General features: G+C 36.4%; 1 protein-coding gene across 1 annotated transcript; it reads right to left on the bottom strand.

The window, feature by feature from the left end:
• Positions 1-63: 63 nt before the first annotated feature.
• LOC127961175 (transmembrane protein 178B-like) lies at positions 64-10,745 on the bottom strand. The gene is made up of 4 exons (XM_052560163.1): positions 9,685-10,745; positions 3,725-3,838; positions 2,478-2,615; positions 64-2,297 (listed from the first exon to the last, which is right to left on the bottom strand). Exons 1-4 carry the CDS (start codon positions 10,466-10,468, stop codon positions 2,047-2,049), a joined length of 1,287 nt encoding a protein of 428 aa, XP_052416123.1. The 5' UTR covers positions 10,469-10,745; the 3' UTR covers positions 64-2,046.
• Between the last annotated feature and the right edge of the window lie 946 nt (positions 10,746-11,691).

Genomic DNA, 11,691 nt, shown 5'->3' with positions numbered 1-11,691 from the left:
GGAACATTCAAAACTATTTTAATAAATAAACTGAATGATATATAAATAAAATGTCCCTCGTGATGAAATGCTACTTACATTTTATTTCATAAAATAAAATCATAAAAAAAACCTGACAGAATCTAAATACACTGAAATGAATCAATATGATGGCATGCGAGACAATGATACTTGTTTTCTCCAGTTGTAATTATGAAATGAACTAGTAAAAACAGTTCATAATCAAAAATAAATAAAAAAGTTGTGCTACTTCAACGGTCAAAGAATATGGCAGCTTTTGTACAAACGTCTCTCATATCTCACCATAAATGACAAAACACCTGAAGCTGCTTTTATTAGAAAAGCTTTTTTCCCATGCTCTTTTTTTTTTATCCTGCCCAAAACATTCCCAATTCCAGACGTTTATCACAAATCTTTTCCCAAGTGGTGTTTATTACTTGTTTGCCACTATATTTTCAGTCAATACCTTATCTGCAGTTCATCAGAAAGGTCCCACTCAATGCAACACTCTCCTATCCACCTAAAGGGATTTGTTCTTTTGGCTTTGTTTATTTTATTTATTTGACAGATGTTTGTGCCAATCAGCTGTAAGCTTTACCCTAAAAAAGACTGGACTCCACAGTTTCCCTCAAATGACAATTTCCGAACACATTCCTATTTCCCACATTGTGCACTTGGAATACATCCACAGAATTGGCCATCTTTAAAGTCTTACATTATCTATGGCGTTTCATCCCACCGTGAATATCAATGTCAGTTCATTGTGCTCAAGAATTGATCTGGGATCCGTGGAGGTCTAAGAGATTTTGAATGTACATCTGGCAAAGACATGTGAGGCATTGGTAAATGATTTATGGAAACTGTGCTTTTCAAAGTAGCATCCTCAATAAATAATATCCATTGGTGAGAGAAGAATCAATATGAATTATTCATGATAATGTGGAAACACTTACTTAAAAAAAAGAGATATTACTAGATTATTACTAGAATAAAACCTTCAGGTCTGTCATCATCTTCAGTCAAATTCTGTACATAACGCTTTTCTATCTTCACTTATTGTGGCTAAACAACACTGAATTTCCTTTAAAATCTTGCTTGTGAAACTGTAAAAACTTAAAAACTGTATCTTGAGTATTCAGCAACATTCAGTTGTGCTTGGAAGGTGCTGAGCTCTCGTTTAACTTTGATTCTAATCACGTTGTGCTCTTAACAGCAATAAGGCTTCATGAGAAGTGATGTTCAGAAATACCCCCAAAACATTTTCATTAAGTTGGTGATTCACAGGCTAGAAATTCTTCAAATTTGGTCAGGTTCCTCAAAACAGCTAGCCATGAAATGGATCGTTACAATCATAACAAAGAGTGAAAAGGCTCCATTTATACCCCAAGCATTATTCATTACAAATAGACCTGAAATCTAGAAGAAACAAAGTATTTTTACACATACAGACTCTTTGAGGCCTTGGGAAATGTGCTTCTCAAAGCTTGAATGACAGAAATACTTTTTTCTCTCTTTTCCGTTGCTCCCCTCTTCACTCCAGACTCACAATCCTCCACACCGTCAGTCAGCTATAAAAAAACCTGTGCATTTGTCTTTGTCAAGATTTCTGTGCAGTTGTGTGATTTTGAAAAGAGAGCACCATTTTATCCTCTTGGAGAGAAGACAGTCGCCTCCAGCTTGCTTCTTCGTCATGAAGCAGAGCGGTGAACATTTTCATTGTTGTTTTTTTTTTGTGCCAAAAAGAACCAGAGTGAGACATGTGAGACTGTGGAAGATGCTCGTAGGTCTGTGCTTGTGTCTCCATTTGACTTTATCAGCAGTGTTCAGGCCATTTACAGGCTTCAACCTTTTAAAGAAATGGACGGTGTACACAAGTTGTGTTGACAACGGTGATCAACAAGAGCTCAAGAGTCATATGAACATGGAAAGAGAAATGATGTAGTCAGTATACTGCATGATGATGAATAGGCCAGATGCTTTGTCCTTGTGTAGACGCTGTATACATTGGTGAAAATGTTGCTGCAGTGTTGCTCCAGAAGTCTCGGATCACACAGTCCCATTTTCATGCCTGGATTTGTGGACTGTGGTGCGGGCCAAGGGGCTGCTTAAAGAAGGGGCCAGCGTGCATAAGAAACCGGCCAGCAGGGTGAGACCCAGTCCGCCCCAGGCACAGAACATGGACCAGCCATACCCATGACTGATGTCCTCCGGAAGGCCGTACAGGTAACGTGGGTAACGCGACAACTCGAAGTTAATGCCAGCCACACACGTGCACAGGGAGATAATACAGCAGGTTCCTGTCAGGGGAAATTACTTGACATGTATCATCAAACACTCATGAAACACCCTTTCTTTTTAGATCACAAAAATATAGGATGCAAAGCTTTTGATCTATTTTCAAAGCACCTTGTTGAAGTAAAAAAAAGTTACTTCTTTCTCTCTCACACACGCGCACAAACACACACTCTGTATCTTACCGCCCATGAGGAAGAGTAGTCCAGCTACATACTGCATGAGATCATGTTGTTGACAGCATCCAAGCACTCCGACGATCCAGCCAAAAAGGATGATAGAGACAGCCATGCCCACAAAACCTGCTGTCATCCTCCGCAGATCTGCAGCACAAAACACCAACATTAAGCCTCGTTTAATACAATTCATGGTTTGTAAGCATCTAGTGATGACTTTTATTACATGTCAAATATTTACTTTTGCATCCTCAATGCTTTACTTTTATTCATCAAGGCCTTTTTATTATTATTTCACATTACTACAAATGCAGGAATTACTATTTTACCTTATACAATTTATAAATAAAAAGCACATTTCAATGCACATCATTTTTTGGCCACACAAGGGCCAGATTAAATATTAATTTGAAAAAGGGTAGGGAAATAATAATAATCAATTTCTGTGCATATTACTTCTTGTACACATTATATATATCTTGAACAAAGTAATTTGTCACATTTGATTTTAAGGTGTCTTTTACAGTGTAATTATACATTTAAGTGCTGAGTTATATTAATTATTAAACTACATATTAGGGTTTGCTTAGGGTTACTTGCATGGAATTATGTATCATTTACATGTAATGTGTAACAAGGACACCTTAAAATAAAATCATTTGTCAATTCACTACCATTCAAAAATAAGTATCAATATTAAAACAATTGTGGTGATTAAAATTTTTGTGGAAAATTCTGGACAAACAGGAAGTCTGAATTAAAAAAAGAAAGAAATCTTCTGTAACTTTATAAATGTCTTTACTGTCATTTTAAAAATGTAATCGTAATGAATTAGTACTCAAATATTCACATCAGTGAGTATTCTATTTGTCAGTAAAGGCTACCGGGTAATATAAAATGTTTGACCTTTTTGGTGAAATAATGAATCATGTTTAGTTTAGGTAGACGGAAAGTGTTTATGTACGATGTCAAGCATAGGAGAGTTACAATAGTATCATCCATCCATTCTACACACATCCATCCATTCTGTCCTCTGTAGGGTCACGCACTGAAGTATCATATTTTACCAAAATATTCCTACAACTAGGCAAGGATCAATTACAATCTTTTCTAAGAAAAAACATGTGTTTCATAAATATTGCATTGGAACAAGCACATCACAGACACAATTGTTTATGCAATAATGAGCAGCTCAAACCTCAAGACGTGAATTTTGTAAATCTGACACATGTAAATAAAGAGACTGTCAGACTCACGCAGGGCATGCCACTCATCTTGCCGGATGGTCTTGGTGATGTTGACAGGAAGGTTTCGAGGCAGGATTGAAGAGGTGTAATGATACGTCACAGGGGTGCATCTCTGAATCAACCCTATTTGAACAAAACATTGAATCAAACATTGTACAGGAGTATACTCTTTAATGACATTTACAGTCACTGTATAGGAAAAGCAAATCAGTCCAAGGCTTTAATCTCCTGAGGATCAGCAGGTCTGTTGTGATCACAAAATGCCACAAGAGGCCCATGCATGTATTCACTTTAATTAATCTATTTCCTGGAGAGCAATTAGGTGCACATGATCAAATGCACAGGGTCATAAATGTCACAGTTGCATTTCACATTGATTTTAGTTTCATGTAAAATTAGAGCACGAGACTGTAAACCAAACCTACATCACTGAAACCTTTAATACTGTCTATAAATCTCTCAGTATTTGGACTGTACTAATGTCACTGAAATAAAGCCTATGACTGCAAAACTACTATTTTAAAAGGGAAGAGTTATGTTTGTTTATCTTAAAAAAATATGCCAATAAAAAAAAACAAAAAAACATTATGCATCAGTAAAAAAGTGAAGACTGCAATTCCTTAGCAGTATAACATTACACAGTATTTTTATTAAAGACAAGCACTTGGTTGGCCCAGTGAGATTTTGTGTCATCGCGAATGACATAAGTGTGAGTGTGTGTCTAGTGCTGATTGCCTTCCTCACTGTTGAAAATTGTATGACTCCTGAACAGGCGAGTGTAAACCTCAGAATAATTAACTTGCACTTCATGAAACTGAAACCATCTACAGTCATTTTCTTTCATAAGGTTTCCTCCTTCTGGACATAAAACAGGCTTAATCGGGTAAAAATTCAAATCTTTATCAGAGAAACCTAAAATATAAATCAAATAGCGTGAAAAGTTGCAATGACTTGCATAACGAAAACATTTCTGTTGCCACAGGCTACACAGGGTTATTCAAGGTACACTTTGTGTTGTTCTCCCCCACATCAACATTATTTTTAGCTTTCATCCAGCTGATGATTTGGTCTGGGACTGATTTGCATAAATCAGAGCAGGCATTCATGTTCTATTCATAAGTGTTGCAACGTGCGTGGTATGGTTTGACACTCTTCCAGTTGTTAGACTAGGTGATGGTGATGAAAGACATAAAGTGGGTTTCTGTTTGGATGCCTCTATATCACTCAGTGTTTTAGCTGTGTTGCAGTATATAGTTGTGATTGCCTCCTTGTTGACAGAGGAAACTTTCTCAGCCTACATTTATTTCAGATTCCTATGGAGGCCCAATCTGCATTGGAATAAAAATCACAACTTTTTATTTCAAAATTAAGCCTTTTTTTCATCTTCTTGTGATTCTGAGTCCATATTATGCAATTTAGACTTTTTTTTCAGATGTATTTTTTATATAATTAGACATATAAAGTCAGAATTGTGTTATAATAACTAAAATAAAGTATGATTTGTGAGATATAAAAACACAATTGCAAGTAAAGTGTCAATTACCTTTTATTATTATTATTTTATTCCATGGTGGAAAAAGTCTGAACTGTGAAATATTAACTTTTAGACCCAAACTTGGAATTTCAAGGAAAAGAGTTCTATATAGTACAAAGCTATACAATATAGGTCTGACTTTTTTTTTCTCAGAATTTCAAGAAACAAAGTCTGATTATGGGATAAAATGTTGCAATTAAAAAAAAAAATTTTTTTAGCAGAAATGGGCTTCCATAGATTCTCAGCATTAAACTTTTATTTTGAATACTTTCAAATTTTCTGTACATTGTCACTGCCACTGTAAAACCTCATTTGTTGTTAGCTGGCCAGTTGGGTCAAAGTGAGACCAAAGTTTTCTATCATATAATATTCCTTCAAAAGAAAAAGTTTCATTTAATAGAACTTGAACATGTTTTGTAAACAGACCTTTAAACTGATACATTTTACATAAAAAAAGAAGTGATAAAAAATGATCATATTTGTAAAAATCTTCTAACTTTGACAATTAAGTCAAAAGGATTTTACATTTTAGAGGCTGACACACAGCCTTTGTTTAAGACCATGTGGTTTTGTCTGAGACCGTCAGCCAAGACCCAGATCCAGACCAGGACGCTGAGTCACAAGTGAGTGACAAAAACTCCAACATAGTATATCAATTCAACCTGAAGGATATTAGGGAACTTGTGCTGGGAGCTAATCTAGGATGATATTAATCACCCGTTTACACTTCACTAAAAGCAATCATACATAATCTTCTAAGAGATTTGATGATGCAGAAACTTGCTTTCAGCAACATCAGTCAACGGAATGACTAAAACACAACAAATTGGTTCTCAATATAATCCATCAGAGCATGACCACATCCTGCTACATCAAAATGCCTAGTTTAAAGATGATTTATACACCACAGAATATAAAGCACAAATGCTGCACTTGAGTGCTTAAAACTGGTTTACTGGATTCTCTGTCATTAGAAGCATGCTGGGCCAATTGCTGTTCTTGTAGATTAGACAAAACAAGAGAGGAGAGGTCAAGGATAAAGAAAAGGATGAGCAGCCATTTAATTACAGTTTTAAAGAAACTGGACTGTGTTAAATTGATTTGTTGAAGTGTTTTCTATGAAGACTCAAAGACACAAAAGACATTGAGTTTGTTGCTGTACAGATCTGTGGTGAAGTGATTTGCACAGACCCTGTGCGTGAGCCGAGCCATTGTGTCATGTTTATCATATCTATGCGTCAAATATATTGTGACAGCTTGTTCTATGTCATAATCACAAACAGACACATCAAAGGCTGAAAATCTGTCACAAAGACACTTTGCGCACTCAACTGTTCATCCTCTGCTGAAGAAAAAGCATGTATTTTCCCTCTTATTTGTGTAAAAAATGAAAAACATAAAAGAATATCTGTGATCCGATGGAAACTACAAAGAGACTTCAAATTAATTGGTGTTAAAACAAAATAAAAGAATGCCCTGCAGATCAGTTCTTTGAAAACATCAAATTTGAATTTTATATTTTACTAATTTTAATGCTCCTATTGTGATAGATTACTCTTTAAAGATACTTAAAGGTACAATTTGTAAGATATTTGCAGTAAAATATCCAAAGACCACTAGGCTAGTGTTATATATTTTGTCCAGCTGATTACTAAAAATATCGCTAATGTTTTCAACTACTAGAAAATTCCCATTCTAAACAGTGACACGGGGCAGTGCAGTCGCCTGTCAATGACGTTAGTTCTTCTTCTTCTTAGTTTTATGGAAGATTGCAACCATGGCTTATCAGGTGCATACCGCCACCTACTGTATGGGACATAGAAACCACATGACAACAGTGTTGTGGACAAATGCGGAAGTAGCTTGGCGACAAACTTCAACAGAGATGCCTTTCTCGTCTGTGTATTACTTGACATGTGAGTTGTTTTGATTCATATCTTTACAGAAAAGGTATGCTATTATAATGATCAACAAGATTAGTATAATAGTGCACACACGCCAAATGCTGGGGATTGCGTATCTAGACCCGCGCGGGGATGCGTCTGATCCATAGTCTGATTGTGTCTTTGCATTGACTTTGTATGTAATCTACTAACGCAAATCATTGAACTCGTGTTAAATCTGATTTGATGGCCGTCAGCGGTTGGGTAGAACACAAAAAATCCCATCTTTCCAGGCTCCTTCTTAGCGTCATCAAACCACGTGATTGTTATTGTTTTGATAGTGCGCCCTCTAGTGGCAGGTCCTAAAAACTGTACCTTTAAAGTGCCCCTATTATGGGTAATGAAAGGTACAACGGGGAAAATAACAAAAGTGGGCGAGCAATATGCTAATGTTTAACAACTTGGGATTCATTTTAAAAATGACTAGTTTCAATGATTCAGAGTCGACTCTTTCTTTTAAGAGACTCTAACTTTATTCTTAGTGCACTTTTAGTTTTAAAACTTTGGAGGATGTTTTCATTCACTTAGAGCTTTGGTACACACTGCATGAAAGGTATTTTTCAAAAATCCATAATAGGGGCACTTTGACATTTAGTCTCATTCAGCCTTTTAAAGCATTCTGATATATTTAAAGCATTTTACATTTGGATAAGAGGACATATGGCGTACTATTTTCATTGGATTTAGCTGGAACTGTTCCAGTTCTCTAAGGATCACTGTCAGTTTGCTTTGGTGGATTTACAGTTCTCAGTTATTATATTATTTTGTTAACATTTTGGTCATGTAAATATCTATATTGTACTGTTTTTAAATTTAGGACCAAATATATTCATGTGGGATGATAAGGACAATGTTCTGGCTGCTTTATGTGAACACAAAGATAACTGTGTTGATAATGCAGGGTTGGTGAATACCCTGGACTATAAATCTTGAAGTGATGTATTTCTGGGTGTTGGCTCACAGTCTGACTGGAGTGGCTGCACACCATCACTACTTCATCATTCATGACATCTACAGAGCCACTTAGGGTGACCTGGGAAAATCAATGAACAAATTATTGATGAAGATATGGTCAAGTGAGCAGCGTTCCTTCTCTCTGTAATCCGCGAGAGAAATGGCTGCTGTAAAAGCTCACACTTAATATTTAAGGCCCGAACATAATGTGGAATGCAATCTTTATCAAAGAATACTGTACCAAATGAGATGAGTGCTGTAAGCCTCTTATATGTGAGATCAGTATTCATATAATAATAAGTAAAATATGATCATTTTACTTAAATCTAATCATCTTATGGATAATAATATCTGATAAACTATAAAGCCTAGTCTAGACATTCTTTATCATAAGAATAAAAAAAAAAAAACAATACTCATATTTGCTGGTATTGCATTTATATTTCACACTTGAACACTGCATTTCACAGTCCTTCCTCCTGTAATTTATTTTTGTTTTTATTGTAGTCAACCCTGAGCATTTAGATCACATGAGATTTAGAATACATACATTACATAACACATTCGGTGTTGCTTTGGTTCTATGTAAATAATTCAGCATCAGAGCAGCCTTAAACTTTCCATTGTCATCACAAAGTCAATGACAACATGCTCTTTTAAAAACAAACAATATGAACCAGCTTTCTGTGATTTTGTGCTTTTTGGTAGGAATAAAATAAACAGAGAAAACATTGATTTTCAAAAACATAAATAAAATTCCTTTATTGAACTGCCTACTTCAAGGTAGAAAACATTTAAAAAGAGAGAACAATAAAGATCTGGAAACTCTCTTTTTGTTCAGATATGCCATTCAAAAATAAATTAAAATGAATCTTACAAAAATGACTTTGATTCATGGTGAAGTTGAAAAAAAAATCTAATACCTCTGCCAAATCAGTAAGGTGTAAACAACATTCAGGTTTCAAAATCTCTTTTTTTATCATCTCAGACATCCTTATTTGTCATTGAAATTGCAAGGAAAAAAATTATATATATATATATATATATATATACACACACATGTAATAACTCTGCCAAATCAGTATGGTGTAAACACCATTCTGGTTTCCATGTCTCTTTCTAGATCTATTTTATTATCATAGACATACTAATTTTCCATCGATACATTAATGCATTTATATAGCAATACAGAATTAAATAGTCTGTAAGTGCAAATTTTCGCACTATAAAAGCAACCTTCTTCACACAGGACACATTCAGCACCTCGGATAGCGACATTAGAGATCTGATCGGGCCTTTCACATTTCCCGTCGATATCGCATCCCAACTAAACTTCATAGCAACATTACATAAAGGAAATGCCACTAAGCGGAGGTTAATGCCATGTAGGCATGGTGTAAACATGAAGAACCGACCTAACCCAATGGCCAAGTGCCCTGATAACAGTCGTGGGAAATTTACCCCTAAATTAACGTGCACATCCGTTCGCTTCAAAACAAAACGACTCTCAAAGCACCTCCAAACAGTGAGTAGCTCACCTTTGTAAATGAGATCCTCGGTCTCCAGGTCAAAGCCCTCGCGATGGCACTTTCTCCACAGACCGGAGATCGTGGAATTGAACTGGCGGCTACAGTGAGACTCCATGGCCGTCGCCGAAGCCGGAGCGTGCCGCTTCATGCGCGCCTCCGTCGCTTTCTTCTCATATCCCTTCGGAGGCATCTGGAGAGGCAAGTTGTGATTTGAGATGTAAATGTATCCGGGATCGTTACGCTTGTTTGCGTAGTTCTTACAGCGCTCGCGATGCCGCCGGGCATCCGTCTCGTACCAGTAATCGGTGCAGATGGCTATAACCAACAAGACCAGCGAGCAAACCGCCAAGAAAAGCCCCGCGCTGGTTAAAATCTTAATGGCGGCCATCTTCTCCGCTCGTTGGAGAACCCAGACAGACGCACGGTCCTCCCTCGGCAGCCGTTGTGAAAGGCGAAGCCAGAAAACACACCGGATCTTTAGCAGCTCTCGCACGCGGACATGACCAAGCTCGACTCCAGCTCGATGCGATCTATCGTGGCAGAGCGAGAGGACAGATGTGCTGCTTTTCCACCATCTGTTTTGCTTTTGAGTTGAGGAGAGGGGGAGAGATGGGAAGAGGAGAGGCGATGCGAGGAGAGGAGAGGACCAGTACCGAGTGAGTGTTGCTTGGTGTGAGTGCAATGCTCTCTCTTTCCTCTTGGGCCTAAGCGAACTGAGAAGAGACCAATTAGGTGCTTCACTATTGGAGAGCTCAGGAACACGAGGAATAAGTGATAAACATGAGAGGGTCATTTATTGATTACAAACTTGAGCACAGCATCACAGATCAAACCAGCTTTTCAAATATTTCTTAAAGACTGTATCCTATTCGTTCTCTTGCTCAGCTTGAAGTTTAAACATCTTTCATTATTAGGCTTATGGTGGGGCGTTCCATGAAAAAGGATGCCTTTTACATTTCGGAGAAGTGATTTAAGTAGCCTACATTTTTAAAACAATTTCTTATTGCCATCAATATAAAATGGGACCCAATCTATTTTTTTTTTTTACCCAAATCTGTCTTATAAACATTTACATGGTCAGTCTATGTTTTATAAATAAATCTCATTATATTTTCACTCTGTATGAAACCTGGCTTAACTCCCAAAATGGCCTTTAACCATATATTTATTTTAAAATTATGAAAGATAAGAAAATCTCCTAAAACACAATCTCTAACAAATAAAATAAAATATAAGATGAGATATAGTACTAAAAAAGTCATAACAGTACAAGAGAGTGCATGGAGGCATAACCTGTAAACCCCATTTCAAATCAAATCTAAAATAAAAGCTTTAATTATTTTTCTCCAAACAAAATTGGTGTATGTGCCCATTTTATTTGGTAACACACATTAATACGGCAAATATGAAGATAAGGCAAAAAAAAGCATTGTTAAAACAAAAAAGAAAAAATAATAATTTTCTTACCATGCGTTGCTTTCTTGAGAACAAATATCTATAATAAAACAGTAAAATTAATGTTAGCTATTCATTTTCCAACAGATGTTCACAAGATAAAATTTTTTAATTACAATTTCAGCATTTCCCTTTCTCAAAGTTAAATATAACCAAACACACACACACACAGAGAGAGAGAGAGAGAGAGAGAGAGAAAATGTCTTACATATTCTTTGGATTACCTGAAAATGTTGATATATTAGCACTTTCAGAAAAGTAAACAAAACCAGATAGAAAACTGCTCAAAGGAAACTCCCAGAAGACAACACGGTCTCCCGCCCACATACAGCAGCCTGTCTTCTGAAACATTCCCAGTCACAATAAATAAAACAGAACACATCCTACCCATACTAAAAGAACTGAGAAAGTACTTTTTTTGTACTGTGCTATGACAAAACACATTCACAGCAAAATCTCAAACTTGATAGACATTTGCCCTTCCACATCACATCCAGCGGGTGAAATGTTTTACAGTCTAAAACCTTGCATCTGTCCTTTCAGACGTGGTCTTTTTCTTTC

The sequence above is a fragment of the Carassius gibelio genome, chromosome B7 (assembly GCF_023724105.1).
Source record: "Carassius gibelio isolate Cgi1373 ecotype wild population from Czech Republic chromosome B7, carGib1.2-hapl.c, whole genome shotgun sequence".
NCBI lineage: Eukaryota > Metazoa > Chordata > Actinopteri > Cypriniformes > Cyprinidae > Carassius > Carassius gibelio.
The sequence above is the reverse complement of the archived record's forward strand: the minus strand, read 5'-3'. Positions and strand labels throughout refer to the sequence as shown.

What these genes read in the sequence shown, in the direction of transcription:
- LOC127961175 (XM_052560163.1), bottom strand. Translation starts at nt 10,468, where the DNA reads ATGACCCTCTCATGTTTATCACTTATTCCTCGTGTTCCTGAGCTCTCC. An exon ending in AGATGAGTGGCATGCCCTGC is followed by an intron (nt 2,616 to 3,724) that starts GTGAGTCTGACA and finishes TTTGTGCTGCAG; the next exon opens with ATCTGCGGAGGATGACAGCA. An exon ending in ACTACTCTTCCTCATGGGCG is followed by an intron (nt 2,298 to 2,477) that starts GTAAGATACAGA and finishes TTCCCCTGACAG; the next exon opens with GAACCTGCTGTATTATCTCC.